This window comes from Tursiops truncatus, chromosome 2 (assembly GCF_011762595.2).
Source record: "Tursiops truncatus isolate mTurTru1 chromosome 2, mTurTru1.mat.Y, whole genome shotgun sequence".
Taxonomy (NCBI): domain Eukaryota; kingdom Metazoa; phylum Chordata; class Mammalia; order Artiodactyla; family Delphinidae; genus Tursiops; species Tursiops truncatus.
The window spans coordinates 136,899,578-136,917,379 of NC_047035.1; the positions used below are offsets into that span (position 1 = coordinate 136,899,578).

Below are 17,802 nucleotides of genomic sequence, written 5' to 3' on the forward strand. Positions count from 1 at the left end.
TCCGTGGGGAGCCTCTGTGAGGCACTTAAATCTCTCCGTTAAGCAAATGGCACGACCGACTACACATGTAAGAACAGGTGGCAGATCACCTGCGAGAGCCCCGAGGAGCCGCAAGAGGGCTGGGTCATTAAATACTGCAGGGGCACAGATGTGGCAGCCGGCCCCCATGCAGCGGGGTGAGAACCGGGCCGCTCCATCACCTCACTGAAGGAGGGAGGGAAGAAGCCAAAACGGAAGGAGAGAGAGCCTGGTCCCACCCTCGTCTCTTGGTCCTTCATCCTTAAGCCAGATGATACCTGACATGAAACAAGCCACTCATCCTTCCTAAAGCTCATATGAGAAACAGGTCTTATTTGACAAGAATTTGTACGTCACAAGTTCACGGTGAAAAGCAAATGGGAACATATAAAGTGCCAAGCACAATGCCTGACACATAGCTGAGGCCCGATAAACAAGAGCTTTCCCTGCCATGTCTTCATCCCTCCAACCCTCCTGCCTCCTTCTGTCCCAAAGTGTTTGTACTCTGTCAGAAAGAGGCAGGGGAGGTCGCAAGGCAGGTTCATAGCCTTGGTTGCCCACTGAGATCACCTAGGCAGCTTTAGAAACTACTAGAGTCTGGGTCCCTTCCACTGAGATTCTGACTTAATTGGTCTGGGAAGCAGCCCGGCCACTGGAATTTGTAAAAGATCCTCAGGTTAATTCTAACGTAGAACCAAGGCTGCAAACCACAGCCATTATGGGATCTGTGGATTACTCGGTGCTCGTCTGAATGGAGCGAAAGTCATAATTATTTCTCCCCTCACCATGTTCACTGAGTGATTACTACATGGCCAGGGACTAAGCTAATTGCTTTATATACATAATTTCATTTAATTCTCACAAAACCCTGTAAAGTAAGAATTAGCCCTCTCATTTGTCAGCTGAGGAAACGGAAGCCCAGGATAGTTAATGAGTCACTGTAAGTGCCCCAGCTCCCAAGCAGCAGAAGTGGGATTCGACCCCGGGCCTGTCTGACTCTAAGCTGTAACGGGCACCAGGCGCGTGGCTAGGGAAGAGGTCTCAGTGATGCAGACGGAGGAAGGAATCATACAATGGGTCTGATTCCACACAAGATGGCGGTTAAAGGAAGAGATGCAGAGGGAGAGGGAGGGGTAGGTAAACACGGTGTGATCTTAGGGAAAGGCAGGTCCATCCAGTATCTTCCTGTCCATGGAACGCCACGGGGTAGGAGGAGGAAAGCGAGGCAGGGGAAGAGCTGTTAGCTGGAGGAGAACATTCCTGTCTCTAGCTTACAGGTAATCAACAGGCACCGAAAGAAAATATCCAGATCACATGCCCCATCACAGTAGCCACAAAACTGGGGGCGCCAGTGGACAGGGGAGGGGGGCTAGGCTCCAGCGCTGCAGAGGCAAAGCTCAGGGGGACTAGAGGACATTCACGCACCCCTCTGCCTGAGGCAGCCTACCAGCATTAATAAAGCTGTGTGAGTTAGCCCATCACTGTCCCTCTACTGGGACAGGCGAGCGATCACCAAACACTCTTTGAATAATGGGGCAGGATGCTATGGAAGAAAAGCACATGATGCTGAGAAGAGGGGTCACAGGGGCTACCCTGGCTCTGGGCGGCTGGGGCAGGCGTGGCTGGGCAGAGAAGACTGGGCTGGAACAGGAAGGAGGTGGAACTGGGAACCCACGAAGCTGTGGGGTGGAGAGCCTTTGAGGCCGTCCAGGCGGAGGCACTGCGGCCTTAGGGAGAGTGAAACACTGAGGAAGCAGAGGCAAGGCCCCCATGGCAGGACTGGAAATCCCATAGCAAGGTGAGGCTGGGGAGGTAGCAGAGGGCCCAGGCAATGCTGGGTCTGGGCTGCTCTGTCGGGCATGTCTGCATCTCTCCTAAGAGCCAGGGGAAGCCTGGAGGGTCTGGAGCAGAGAACGGGACACACGAGCAAATTTCCATTGCAAAGTATGACTCTGATCCTTAGACTGCAGTGTAGAAAACACAGCAAGAGGGCCAGGTCCAGAGGGTTGTGGGAAGTCTGCTTAGAAAGCTGAGGTGGGAGCCCTGGAGAGAGTGGAGGGGGCAGTGTACAAAGATGGGGGGCAGGGGGCGGCTTCAGGGTCTATGTAGGACGTGACACGGACAGGACTGTGTCAGAGGGCTGTGTCAGAGCAGGCAGGGGTGGATGGCGGGGACTGGAGGAGAGGTAGGTGCCAAGGATGGATGACTCCTGTATCTTCAGCGTATGGGACATTCACTGTGACACAAAGGATGGGGGTTTGCCCCTGAGTACAGTTTGGGGCATGATGGCCAAGGCATCTATGGAAACTGCTGCTTTCTCACCTCTCTCAGCCACCTCTTTGAACCTGGGCCAAGCTCCCCACTATGACCTCAGGTAGAATCTGGAAGTGGGGTTTCTGCCAGGGTGTGCTACACTGTTTCTGGGAGTTGTATACTTGGAGAGACAGAGGAAGAGAGAGCAGAAAGCAGTGGGGGCTGAGATTAAAGGGCCACAAAAGACCCCATTAACCTGCAGCCAAGTGTCCGCCTGAGGCAGGATAAGCAGCTTATGAACTGATAAGAGGAAAGTATGCAGCTGTTAGCTTGGGGAGCTTTTGTCACTGGTTTGTGAGCAAGCAGGAGGCTCTCAAGATGATGGAGGGAAGGAAAGGACCATCTGTCAAGGGGTCTCTGCAGCTCTCTGGGATGGGGACCCTCCAAAGCACTCAGCGGCCCTGGAGCCTCTTCTATTCTGACTTTCAAAAGCAAAATCGTGGCTTAGAGCATGCAGCCTTGGAGTCAGACAGACCCAATGACCCTATCAGGATTCTCAAAATTCCATTTTTTTATCTGTAAAACTCAGGATGATAATATTGATCTCAGAGCATTCCTGATTGTCAAAAAAATGGCAAGAATTATATAATTAGCTATTTGGTTGAGCAGTTACTATGCTTTGGGTACTGGGTTCTAGGTTATGGGTTCTGTTTTATATATATTATCTCAGTTCACCCAGTGAATAAGCCAAGCCTTCAAGATTTTATGTAATGAACCAACATTTCAAGGCAAACTATGCTCTCTCAAGACAGCAGCTATTGTGGATAACCAACAATGACCTACTGTATAGCTCAGCGAACTCTGCTCAATATTATGTAACAACCTAAATGGGAAAAGAATTTGAAAAAGAATAGATACATATATATGTATAACTGAATCACTTTGCTGTGCACCTGAAACTAACACAACATTGTTAATCAACTATACGCCAATATAAAATAGCAAGTTTAAAAAAAGATGGTAGTTCTTGGTATTTTTATTAGAATAACCTCAGAGGGTACTGGCCCACCCGTATTGCTGACTGGCAAAGCCATCAGGCTGAACCACCAGCCTCAGAGGCTGACCTTAGCCGAGGGGATTTTGCTTCCCCTTGAGTCAGGGAAGTGGTGGAGGCTCAGGCAGGCTGGGGTAGGGAGATGGGAGGAGGAAAGCAATGGCCCAGATGGCAAAAGGCCACCTGCTGGCCAGCACCACTGTTCCCTCTTGTTCAGCCCTGCTGCAGACTAGCTGGGTACCAGCCTATCTCCATGGGCTCCGAGCAAGGTGAATGTTTAGCATTAGCCATCTGGAAACTTGCACTGAGGGAGGGCCACAAGAAAGTCTCCTGATGGACTTCCCTGCTGGCACAGTGGTTAAGAATCTGCCTGCGAACACAGGGGGCACGGGTTTGAGCCCTGGTCTGGGAAGATCTCACGTGCCGTGGAACAACTAAGCCCGTGCGCCACAACTACTGAGCCTGTGCTCTAGAGACTGCAAGCCACAAGTACTGAGCCTGTGAACCACAACTACTGAAGCCCACGTGCATAGAGTCCATGCCCCGCAACAAGGGAAGCCACCGCAATGAGAAGCCCACGCACCGCAATGAAAGAGTAGTAGCCCCCGCTCTCCGCAACTAGAGAAAGTCCGCCCGCAGCAAAGAAGACCCAACTCAGCCAAAAATAAATAAATAAATTAATTTTTTTAAAAAAGTCTCCTGATGCCCACAGAACCTGGCAGATCCCAAGACTTCCCAGGACTCCACTCTACTGAGGTATCTGTGAGGTGCAGAGTGACCCCAGGACTTGTACTACCACGAAGTACAGAGCTGTGACTATTCCTCCTTAGCTTGAAAACTTAGAGGGACTTGGGGACATCTGAAGCCCTGAGAACAAATTTTGAAAACATTCTTTCCCAAAGGCTAGAGAGAAATAGGACTGTAGCATTACAACTTTCCTCCTCAGCTTTGCAGACCTGCCATCACTGATCACATGTCCTTGCGCTAATCACTTTCTTTCAATTCTTATTCTTCCTTATTCTTTCAATTGCCTTGCCAGGATAATACTGATAATAGCTACTGTGCAGCATTGTCTTAAGGTTTAGTATGTGTCTGAAAAAGTGTTTGGCATATAATAAGCACTCTATTAATGATCCCTATTTATAATATGACCTGTTTCTTCATATATAAAGAGTTCTTGGCAGGCTCCTCCATCTTCTGATTAATTTTTCAGGGTACTAGGTCAGTCTAAACCAGGGATCTGAAGCTATGGCCCACAGGCCAAATCCAGTTTGTTACCCATTTTTGTAAATAAAGTTTTATTGTAACACAGCCAGACCAATTTATTTACAAAGTGACTACAACAGCCGACATGAGTGATTACAGCAGAAACGATATGGCCAGCAAGGCCTAAAATACTTACTATCCGGCTTCTTAATGAAAAAGTTTGCCAATTTCTAATTACACTGAAGTTTCTCAAACATTAATGAGCATCACAATCACCCAGGGTGTTTTTTAAGAATACCAATTCCCAGGGCCTACCACCAGAGCACTGGATTCAGGAGACATGGCCCAGGAACCTGCATTTTAATCAGGCCCCATCACCATCAATAATTCTGATGCAAGTGTCCCAAGGACACATTGGAAGGAACCCTGGTCTGTGCAATCAGCAATGCTAAGTGACACCAGAGCCCTGGTTGTCCCCATGAAGGGGCAGATGGAGCCTATGTTGGGAGAAAGTCAGCACTCTGCATCTAGTAAGGAGGTACATGCAGCCTGTGCCCCCTTTCCCCAGCAGCTGCCTGCTTTGTTTTAAAGTTCAATGCAGAAAACTTGGAAGACAAAGAAAACAAAAGTCACAAAGGATGAAATAAAAAAAGCTTTCATAATCCAACTATCCAAGGATAACTATCATTTATATTCTAACCTATCAGTCTATATGATCCCAGTATTTTTCCCAGGTATATATATGAAAATATTTTCTCTTTATTTTACAACAAAAACAAATGGGCAACTGTTTGCAGTCTTTACTCACTGGAAAATACATTAATATTTCGATAAACGGAAAGCATTTCCTCTAAGATCAGGAATAAGACAAGGATGTCCACTCTTACCACTATTATTCAACATAGTTTTCGAAGTCCCAGCCACAGCAGAGAAGAAAAAGAAATAAAAGGAATCCAAATTGGAAAAGAAGTAAAACTGTCACTGTTTGCAGATGACATGATACTATACATAGAAAGTCCTAAAGATGCCACCAGAAAACTACTAGAGATAACCAATGAATTTGGTAAAGTTGCAGGATACAAAATTAATGTACAGAAATCTCTTGCATTCCTATACACTAACAATGAAAGATCAGAAAGAGAAATTAAGGAAACAATCCCATTCACCATTGCAACAAAAAGAATAAAATACCTAGGAATAAACCTACTTAAGGAGGCAAAAGACCTGTACTCAGAAAACTATAAGACACTGATGAAAGAAACCAAAGATGACACAAACAGATGGAGAGATATACCATGCTCTTGGATTGGAAGAATCAAAACTGTGAAAATGACTACACTACCCAAAACAATCTAAAGATTCAATGCAATCCCTATCAAATTACCAATGGCATTTTTCACAGAATTAGAACAAAAAATTTTACCATTTGTATGGAAACACAAAAGACCCCGAATAGCCAAAGCAATCTTGAGAAAGAAAAACAGAGCTGGAGGAATCAGGCTCCCTGACTTCAGACTATACTTCAAAGCTATAGTCATCAAGACAGTATGGTACTGGCACAAAAACAGAAATATAGATCAGTGGAACAGGATAGAAAGCCCAGAGATAAACCCATGCACCTACGGTCACCTAATCTGTGACAAAGGAGGCAAGAATATACAATAGAGAAAAGACAGTCTCTTCAACAAGTGGTGCTGGGGAAACTGGACAGCTACATATAAAATAATGAAATTAGAACACTCCCTAGCACCATACACAAAAATAAACTCAAAATGGAGTAAAGACCTAAATGTAAGACCAGACACTATAAAACTCTTAGAGGCAAACATAGGAAGAACACTCTTGGACATAAATCACAGCAAGATGTTTTCTGACCCACCTCCAAGGTAATAAAAATAAAAACAAAAATTAAAAAATGGGACCTAATGAAACTTAAAAGCTTTTGCACAGCAAAGAAAACCATAAACGAGATGAAAAGATAACCCTCAGAATGGGAGAAAATATTTTCAAACAAAGCAATTGACAAGGGATTAATCTCCAAAATATACAAATAGCTCATGCAGCTCAATATCAAAAAAACATACAACCCAGTCAAAAAGTGGGCAGAAGACCTAAATAGACATTTCTCCAAAGAAGACATACAGATGGCCAAGAGGCACATGAAAACATGCTTAACATCACTAATTATTAGAGAAATGCAGATCAAAACTACAATGAGGTATCACCTCACACCAGTCAGAATGGCCATCATGAAAAAAATCTACAAACAATAAATGCTGGAGAGAGTGTGGAGGAAAGGAAACGCTCCTACACTGTTGGTGGGAATGTAAATTGATACAGCCACTATGGAGAACACTATGGACACTCCTTAAAGAATTAAAAATAGAACTACCATGTGACCCAGCAATCCCACTACTGGGCGTATACCCTGAGAAAACCATGATTCAAAAAGACACATGCACCCCAATGTTCACTGCAGCACTATTTATAATAGCCAGGACATGGAAGCAACCTAAATGTTCATCAACAGATGATTGGATAAAGACAATGTGGCACATATATACAATGGAATATTACTCAGCCATAAAAAGGAACAAAATTGGGTCATTTGTAGAAACGTGGATGGACCTGGAGTCTGTCATACAGAGTGAAGTAAGTCAGAAAGAGAAAAACAAATATCGTGTATTAACGCATATATGTGGAATCTAGAAAAATGGTAGAGGCGAACCTATTTGCAGGACAGGAATAAAGGCACAGACATAGAGAACGAATGTGTGGACACGGTGGGGAGGGAAGAGGGGATGGAATGAATTGGCAGAATGGTATTTACAATCCCATGTGTAAAATAGATAGCTAGTGGAAACCTGCTGTATAGCTCAGGGAGCTCAGCTCGGTGCTCTGTGAAAACCTAGATGGGTGGGATGGGGGTGGGGGGTGGGAGGGAGGTCCAAGAGGGAGGGGATATATGTATACGTATAGCTGATTCACTTTGTCGTACAGCAGAAACTAACACAACATTGTGAAGCAACTATACCCCAATTTAAAAATATGTATACATATGAACACGTTCACATGTCAATAAATATTACTCTCAAATATCACTCTTGATATTCAACTGTTAAAAAAAGAATGCAGTAAATACATACATGTATGAAATCATCACCCTGTACACCTTAAACTTACACATTGTTGTGTGTCAAATATATCTCAATATAGCTGGAAAAAAGAGAAAAAAAGAATGCAGTAGATCTCTATGAACTAAGATGAAATAATCTCAAAGATAGTTACCAAAAATAATGTGGTCCAGAACAACGTGAATACAAGCTGGCATTTGTATAAAGGCAACGGGAAACATCTCTCCTTTTATAGCACTGACTATCTCGGCAAGGATACACAGAACCTCTAAATAGTTATTATCTCAGAAGCAGGAAATTAGGCACATTGAGAGTAACTTTTACTCCATTATCTTTTACATTATTGGGCTTTCTTACTATTTGCATGTATATCCTTAAAGAAATATTAAAAATTTGCTTTTAAAAACTGTCATTTCTCTTTCTTTCTTTCTTTTTTTTCATTTTTTGGCTGGGTGACATGTGGGATCTGGGTTCCCCGACCGGGGATGGAACCCACACCCCCTGCATGGGAAGCGCAGGGTCTTAACTACTGGACTGTCAGGGAAGTCCTCAAAAATTGTCATTTTTAATGTCTTCATTGAAATTACATCATTTGTATGAACCACAGTGTGCTCAACTAACCATTTATTAAATTTAAGCAATTCTTAGTGGATAGAGTTGACTGTATAAGTCACAGTGGGATGAACGCCCACACACATCAATATGGGCAGCCGTTGGTGATCACTACCTGAGGTTAAATTCTCAGAAGTGGAGTTTCTGGGACATGGGATTCCTCTGATTTTAGCCTTTTAATAAAATTTGCCAAACCACTTTCCAGAAAGGCAGGCTCTGTCCACACACTTAGCAACAGCAAACGTGAATGTCCATTTTCCCTTTCGCTCGGATGGCCCCTCATTTCTGACAGTGCTTCTCTTTAGAAGGCCTCCAGCTCCAAACACAGCCCTATCAGGCCGGCGTGTCCCCCAGACGCCCCCCACCTCCAGCCCCGCAAAGCAAGCCCAGGCAGTGGCTGGGACGATTGGAGCCATTTCCTCACATCATGGCCAATAACAGTACTCAAATCCTGCCTGCTTTTCTTAAAGACTAAGCCAACAATGGGGGTGCCCCCTGGCACCCCTCCACTGGCCCAAGGCCAGCCCACTGAACTCAACTGATTTGGAAGGATTCACTTGGAAAGGTAGTTCCTGGAACTACCTGGGCACCCTCCCCGGGGCTTCATGTCAGACCTGCTGGCAGACAGACCGATGCTGGCATTCTTCTCCCCCACCTGGGAACAGGTGTGCATCGCTGTTACAGCACAGAGGCCCCTCTGAACTCAAGATCCCCGTCAGGTAGGGAGGCTCGGCATTGCTGGGACTGCTAAGGAAACCGTTCCAGTCTTTGGCCAACTATGCAGTTCTTATTCCACAGTCCATTGGGAGGGCAGGGCAGGTGTCCAATGTAAATACCACTGGAGCGGCAGGACTGAGGAGAACAAAATTCCAGCCACCAAGAGCAGTGCCTCTGAGGCTGGCAGGTGCCCTGGGCCTCCACTGACTTAACCCGCTAGGCTTCCTCCACCAAACAACATGCCCTGATCCACTTCAGGGCCTGCCAAGCCCAAGCTGCTCCCATTTCCTGTAGCTCCCAACATTACCTCCAAGATCAGCTATGGGAGGAAGAGGAAACGGGACGTGGAAGTTTCTAGAAGAGGAGAGGAGTGCCTGCCCAGCCACACAAGGGACTCTGGGCTGGGAATGCTGCACGCCCACTGACTGCTGGCCTCCCTGGGGCTCTGTCTCCAGCCCTTGTGTTGATGGACCTCACGCTTGTGCTAAGATCAACAGAGGCAGCAGGCCTTACAAGTGCCCTTGTGTGGAAGGAGGTGGCAGTTCGCTATGAACCAAGGAAGCCACTGCAGAACTGCTTTAGGAAAGAAGCAAGGCTTATTTATCCAAAGAGGGTAGAACTAAAATTGCCTTAGAAGTCGTGGTTCTATTTTGTAATCGTATAGTCATATTATTCCAACTAGCAGAGTCAGGGGTTGAGGCCGGCTGATTTTGCTAATGGTGCACAGGAAGAAATGGAACACAGGGATGTGACCTAAGTCCCCAGGTCCCAGGCCTGAGGTTTTCACTTCGTCCTTTGTTCCCTGAACTGTGAGCCCCGGAGCAGCATCCTCTGGCAACTGGTTAGAAACACTGACTCTCAGCCCTTCCCCAGAATCTGCATTTTCATAAGATCCCCAGCATCTCCCAGGATTCAGTGCAGTGGTTCCTAAACTTTAGTGAGCATCAAAAATCTCCCCCACTTCACCCCAGGTCTGACCCAGTGGGTGTGGAGTGATCCCAGGCATCTACACATTTCACACGGTCCCAAGGTGACCAGATACACCGGTCTGCAGACTGCATACATGACCTGGGCCACTAATTAAATGCGCAATTGCATCTTGGCCTTACACCGCTGGTTCTCAACCTTGGCTGCACAACTGAAATCACCCGAGGTGTTGAAAAAAGCATGCCCATGCCTAGAGTTTCGCCTCTAGAATCGGATTTAATCAGCCTGGGGTGCCACCTGGGCCGAGGGAGTCATACAATTTGACCAAGTGATTGGAATGTGCAGTGAAGATTGAGAACCATTGATTCAGAGTGACCTCATTTAAAACCTGGTTTTCTTGATCACCAGCCACATGACATGGGGCAATTTAACCACTCTGAGCAGCTTTATTGCCTTTACAATGTGGAGAACAGCCACTCATCAGGACAAAATACTATAAGGTATATTAGACCTTATATGCCTACATGTGCCTATATGTGTCTGGCACACAGTAGGTACTCAATAAATGCCCATGCCCCCTATTCTCTTTCCTTGCTATGATTAGAAGTGAAAAATCAGCTGATACTCTTATCTTTACCCCAAATCCCAGCTCCTCTCTGAACAGGAAGCATAGAAATATCGGTTTCCCTCCTCACCATTCAGGAAAAAAATGAAGGCGCTAGGGCTTGAAACCACGTTGGAATGTGTATTCAGGGAGCAGAGCTGGCTTCACGGGCCTGACCCTAACTCCATGCTCAGAAGAGCCCCATGATTGGGGTATAAGTCTCTGCTGTAGCTGTCCTGCAATTCTAGTGCTTTAGGAAGATTTTGCACTGGGTCCCATAAATTAGGTAGCCAGGCCTGTCAGGAAGAAAGCTTGTCTGGAGACCAGTGCAAGGATGCCAGCAAATCCCTCTCTGGCTTGTGGCAGCAGAACTAATACAAGAGAAAAAAATAAAGGGGTATGCACCAGAGTGACTTGGTGAATCTCTCTCTAAACTAAACATACGGGGGTATCAGGGAAGGGAGGAAGAGAGGGTGTCACTAACCCTCTAAGAGAAAGAGCCAGGAAGAGACCAACCGGAAGCTCTTCTCTTTCCTCGGGATGCTCTGGGGCCGGAGGCAGTGGCAGACACCACTGGTGGCTGAGCCCCAGCCGGATGCAGGCTCCCCTTTCTCCTCCTGCAGGATGCTCCTTCCCCACCCCATCCAACTCGTCCCCCATGATGGATGCACAGCACAAAGGGCAATGGGGTGAGGAGTAGCTGGGGCCAGGGATTTGCAGCAGTTTGCTTGTAAACCTCAGGGCCTGAGGATAACAGCAGTCTCAAAATTATGTTCAAAGAGGCATCTTCCACCAGGAATCCCAAGCACAGGGTCATTGCCAAGGCCAGGGGTAAGCTTCCTCCCTTGCGTACCTCAATTCAGAGGAGGAAACAGCAAAGGAAGTCAAGAAAGAAAAACAAGCAAGAAGGAAAAATAGACTTATTTCAGGAAGTCAGGAAACCCAAGTCCTCCACTCAGTTTCACTTCTGCCTTGCTCTTGGCTTCTGACGCCCCATTAAATCAAGGCCAGATAAGTGTATTTCTCAGGGCAAAAAAAGCTGCCTTATCAGTGGCACTAATGGTGACCTCACCCAGGGTCAAGGTCACCTTTCAGTAGTCTCAGAATTCTCTATTTCTACCCCACACTCATTGTATCAATTCCCTGGCTCTGTGCTCATGGCTATAGATACAGGGACCCTCTATCCCAGCTGAAGAAGAAATGCCAGTTAGAGCATCAAACATTAGGAGGCCAGGATCCCAGCCCTACCTCCATCCAGCTGGAAGAAACCCTTCTCAGTCCAATGTTCCAAGGTTAGGAGAGCGGGCAGAAATGACTCCTTCCCAAGTCTAATCATTCCCGTTAACCGAGCAGTTAAACCAGAGGGATAACAGGGCCATTCAACGCAGGCAGCCACCCCCGAGATCTTTTGGCAGGAACCAATCAGTCCCTCCAAATCTGACTCTGACAATCTACTTGGAGAGAAGTTACCATCTGTTTATGGGGAAAAAAATGTTAATAACCCCCAATCATAATCAAATAGGCAACCACTTTAAGTACCTATTAGCTGATGCTAATTCACAATGCAACAATCCTGGAGTGCCCATCCACGGGCCCATCAGGGGCACCAGCACACGTCCAACCACTAGGATGGACGGCAAGCAGATGAAGCACCTAAGGTATTACCGGAAGCCCAACCAGCCTTTCTAGACTCCTGGCCTTCCCAGCCTTCTTTCTGGCTTCTGCTGCCTTGCCATGCAGTCCCCAACATGTCCAGAAAGAGACAGAGGAAGTCCTCTAAGCCTGGGAAGCAAGACTCCTCCATCAGCTCCCACCTTTTCCCCAGGCCAGGTGTGTCCCAGCTTGAGAAAAGAGGATTAATAAGAGACATGTTTGAAAGCCCCTTTGAAGCAGGACAGCATTCAAAGATAATTAGATAAAGTATTGGAAGAGCAGACCTGATTTATTCACAATCCGTCTTCCTTTCCCAGACCTTCCCAGGCTCTCTGCATAGAGCACGCAGGTGGGAAAGCAGGCCAGCATTGCTCTAGCTAGCCGTGCATTTTGGCATGCCATTTCATTTCTCTGCGTCTGCTTCCTTACCTGTACAATGGGGACATTAGCCTAATAAGTCTAAGGTCTGTTTCAACTCTAATAAACCATTATTCTGTTTCCTCTGTGACAGTAAGAGGGAGCCAAGAAGTATGAAGTTCACTCCCACAGTATCTCTGATCTAGACGTCTATAAAGATGCTTAAGAGGTAGTCAGACAAGAGAGACCGAATAATGTATGCCCTTTTTACAGCCTGCAAAAACCCCACACGTTTGCTTCTTTCTCCATTAAATAATAATGATAGTCACCTTATATGAAAACTATAGGGCATGTTTAAGTATTTAAAGACACACTAGCATCTTCTACCTGGTTATTGTTCTAACAACCACGTGAAATAAAGATGGCAGATGCACTGTGGATGTTCATGGTGGGGCAGCCAAGACCAAGGAGTTAGGTCATTCTATCGATAGTTGCCATGAGAAGTGACTGAGAATGCAAGGTAGAACGTCCGTTCTAGAACCCACTCAGCTTAACCAGACTGAAAACCAGAGCAGGTCACCTCCTTTCTTGGGCTTCCTATGCCTCAGTTTCTCATCTCTAAATAATGACACTGCAGGGCCCGGCTAGATCATTGTCACGATCTTTCAATGTCTAATTTTAAAATATTATATGAGGATGAGCATGGAATAAATTCTAAGCCATGTCACTTCCAGGCCCAGGATGCACCGGCACAATATAATTAGTTAAGATACTGACATATTTTGATATATTTCTGTCCCTCCCAGTAAACGACCCCTGCCCTGAACCTCCCGACCACCCACCACTCAACCACCCTGTGATCCAGCATGATTATGAGTTAACACCCGGCACAGCAGGGAGCCCCCGGGTGCCAGCTCCAGCAGGAGGGCAGTATGTGCTCTGACTGGTCAGTGCCCACACCATACCAAATACTTCAGGATCTTCCTGCCACTCTAAAGCATGGGGCTTCATCCACAGCTCAAAGAAAGCCCACTGGACACTCAGCCCCATTTTAGAACCTTTGTGATTATAAGAGAAGATGAGCTCGAATCCTAACCCTCCACAGGGCAGAATCCTGACCTCTCCCCAGGCCGGAATTTCGATCAACTAGATGGCAGTTGAAAACAGTAAAAAAGTGTCTGAGACAACGCATTTTCAGTTCATTTCTACAAACTCTGGTTAATACATTCCACCTCCATAAAATAGGTCCCCAGTGGAATTCCTATATGTACCAACATGGAGCGATCTCTAACACATGACAAGCAAATAAAGAAGATGCAGAAGGGTGTTTAGAGTATAAACACATTTACAAATTAAAACATACACAAAGTAATGCATCTTGTAAATGTATTCACATATGTAGACATATATATGTGTATGTATATATGTATATCTTTCTTCACATCCTGTACCTATCTGTGACCACTCTTGGGAGTGTTACAGTCTTTAATCATGCTGTTTAAAACTCTCGGGACACAAGCTCTCTCATCCACATAAAATTTATTAATAAGGTCTATAAGAGACAAATATACTTTTGATTGTTTTCTAGATGTCTATGAATAAATGCAATTGTGATTTGGAAAAAACAAACAAAACAAAACATATATATATATACATATATGTAAGTAGAACTATAAAATTGAGCTGGTTACCAGACTTGGCCACTAGGATTGCCATAGAGTAGAGGCAGTTGCTAAGTTGGCAGTCTGCAGGGTATGGGGTCAGCTGGGAGAGAGCCATGGTGCGAAGGGTGGGTGTGCAGAGACAGCAGAGAAGGAGAGACAGAGATACAGGGAGAGAGACAAAAACAAGTGGACTGATGGATGTACAGTGAACTCAAGCTAATGACTGCCTGTGGAAATGGAAGCGGAAATGGGACCGGGGTGACAGTTAAAGCCATCTTAGTTTTATCAGTAATAGGAATAAAACATTAGATGCAACAGAAGACAAAACAGTAACAGCTGCTTATTCTAAGTGACAGGAATATGAGTGTCTGTCATACTAATGTCCGTATTTTTCTATATATTTTTTTATTTCTCAGAAGGAAGTTCATTTTAATAAGTCCTCCTCATCCATACACTGTGTTCCAGGCCCTCAGATGTGGAGGGTGGGAATTATTTATGAGTCTCCCAGATCATCTCCACTCCACCTCCACTGCCCAGACATCTCAGATTTCCAAATGAGCCCTAACTAGCCCATTACTGATTAACAAGCTGTGCTTGTTTTCTGAGTAAAACTAAAGTCATTCATTTCTAAGTTCAGAAACAATTTGTCAAAGACTGTGCAAAGTTTCAGGCATACTCAGCTGAGTGACTGCGGGTTTCTGCAACAAGTCACTCCTGGTCTAACAGGACAGATGATGTGTGAGCAAGATGATGACAGTGCCCCAGGATTAGGGTGGAAGAAAAGCATTTTTACTAAATATTGTGTGGGACAAAAGAGGGCATGATTAAGTCTTGGGAGGTCAGCCCTTCCTGGAAGGACAATGAAAGAAGCTTGGACAGGCTTATACACAAAGAAAGAAGAAAACTACAACCACAGGGACCCTTTTAAACGTCAATTACACACAGATCTCAACACTCAGAGCAATGCAATGAGGGAGGTGGTATCATTCCATCATTTTGAAGTTGTGGGAATAGAGGCTGTGAGAAGTTAAGTAACTTTGCCGGAAACATAGAGCAATTAAGTGGCATCACAGATTTTTAACCCAGATTTGAAAATTCAAAGCTGAGGAACGGGTGGCTCTGAAGAGACGGAGGTTTGCCTGAGTCAGATTTGGGGGACTTCTGGTACACGCAACTTTGCTCTTTTTTCTGGACTGGGAGACCCGCTGCTAATAAAAGATCAAGGGTGTATGCAGCCTAGGGCATTTGCTGTTTCATCCTAAGATGAGAACTAAATACAGTCAGGCACAACAAAGATCAGAAAGATGCAGGCTTAATTCTAAACAGGGTCAGCCTTGGATACAACATCTTATCTTGCCTCTCACTCTAGCCAAACTTCTTCAGGTCACCTGACTTTAAATTAAGGAATATTTCACTTCCAAACTTATGGATGTTTGGCGCAACCAGGGCCAATGAAGGCAGCTCAGCCCGGGAGAGGGGAGTGGGTGTTGGGAGAGGCTCCAAGGACAGCTGAGGGGAAAGCACCACGCTGGGTGCTGCCTAATTCATCCGACATGGGGACACGCTCTTCCAGAAAACAGATGACAATTAAGAGGAAAAATCTGCTTGTTTGGTGGTGCCAGTCTTGTTGCAGGGTCTCAGCTGGTGGTGTGCCTCTCCAGGGGAGAGCAATAATGCCCCGTTTTCCCCTTTGGTCAAGGCCCTGCTGTTTCCTTAGGTGGAGGGAGGAAGAGCTAGGAAAGTTCCTCCCATGGTAGGAAAATTTTGCACAAGTACTAGTGCCAGGTCCTCAAAGCCAGGAGCCCAAGGATGATGCTAAGACTGAAGGCTCAGAGCCTGCATGGGGGTCACTGATCTTCCAAACCTGTGAAGCCCTGTTTGGCCCGTGGGGTACTGGTAGATAAAACCTCTCCAGCCAAGGTGGCTGACCGTGGTCTCCTCTTGTTTAAGTCATCTGGCTTCAGGCCAAACTTCTAATATATAGAGAAGTTTTATAATTTGCCTTTACGTGTTATTTCTCTTGGTCAAAATATTTCATTTGCTTCAAGAAAACCTGGTTTGCTCTTCTGGGACTTGTTCAGCTTAACCAAGAGCAGAAAGAGGCAGGAGGCTTCTGGGAAGCCAGACAGTCCTCCCCCATGATTTCTGCCTTTCTAGTTCTCTATGGCTATCGCTTGCTATATATCAGTGTTCTAAACTTGTAGGGTGGTCACAGACTCTTCTGACAATATAACAGAAGCTATGGATTAGTTCCTTCCCAACCCCGCCCCCTGCCACCATGTACAAACAATTAAACATTTACATATAAGTTCAGGGGACCACTATCCCTGTGAATCTCATTCATGCTTTCCCCTTAATTCCTGAGCCCCCAGGTCAAGACCCCAACCACAGATACCAGTTCGTGTGCAGAAGTCATCGAAATTCATCTTTCTGGATCCCATAATCTCACCAGAAGACTCCAACCTGAATCCTTGCTCAGGAACCTGACGGCTTGTCAAATACTTCATACTCCCTCCCCACCCTTCTCCTATTAACATCAGCCATAAATGGAAACCCCAGCTGGGAGTATATCTTGAAATTCAAGTTTCTGTTTAAGCACTGGTATCCAGCCTCCCTTGCGCCATTTGGTCAGATCCATCCTGGGACCAGGCAGATGGATGCTAATTCACCACATTAACCCCTTTTGTGCCAGCCCCCTTTTCCCAAGCCTTGGTGGAGAGCCACGTCTCACATTCCACCCCAGCTGTAACGGGGTTGAGTACTCTGTGTTGTGGAAACTGGCCAGCAGATTTAGCAATCACGTTGCTCTTGGCATCCATTCTGGAACTCTGTGTAGAGCTACGTGCTGAGATACCACGCATGGGCAACCTCTCAATGCCACAGTCTACCATCCTACATTTAGTTCTGCTAATACCTTCTCATCACAACTCCAAGGATGGGTGCAGACAAGAGAAAAACCAAGTTACTCAAACAAAGAGTCCTTTTACCCACCAAAAATAAAAAGAAAGGTAAGTCCTCTTCATTTGCCCTCAAATCCAACTTCTTTCTCAAATCATCCTCATTGTACCAGCCCAGTGAAGCAATGTTTTTAGTCATTACAGAAAAACCAGGTGGTCCACAGTTTGGTCCTCACACCAACACTGCCTTCTATCCATCACTACCAATAATAAACGTGTAGATGGGAGTCTCTACCAGGGCCACTTAAGCCCACCACCCTGAAGCCCTCTCAGAGAGCAAAGAAATTAAAACAGCATCTTTTGATCAAAAGGAGCCATGTTTCCCCCATGAGACCCTCGCAAATGAAAATTCCACCTTACCCTTCATTCCAAATTTGGACCGTCGACCATACTTGTTGATCATGATAAAGAGAACCACCAACAGGACACAGGCAAAAGCAGCAAGTCCAACGGCTATGGATACCTATTGGGAGCCAAAAACAGACAGTCGAGCAGTTACAGAAAACCGGAGTATGAAGTAACACGCATGCTCAGATGAGAACATCCTATTACAGTAGCAACTGTAGCCTTCCCAGAACTTCAGTGAACTTCAGAACTTCTCAGACTGAGTAAAGTCTTGAGAAGATGTAATTTATGAGACTCTAAG

The 17,802-nt window shown here is 45.7% G+C and overlaps 1 protein-coding gene across 7 annotated transcripts in view; it reads right to left on the reverse strand.

Moving 5' to 3' along the window:
- NTRK3 (neurotrophic receptor tyrosine kinase 3) overlaps positions 1–17,802 on the reverse strand; it is a 388,119-nt gene that overhangs the window by 235,002 nt on the left and 135,315 nt on the right. For all 7 annotated transcript variants that reach the window (XM_073801379.1, XM_073801378.1, XM_073801380.1 and 4 more), the window contains one exon: positions 17,517–17,619. In XM_073801379.1, coding sequence (XP_073657480.1) covers positions 17,517–17,619 — 103 coding nt within the window. The remainder of the gene's footprint in view (positions 1–17,516; positions 17,620–17,802) is intronic.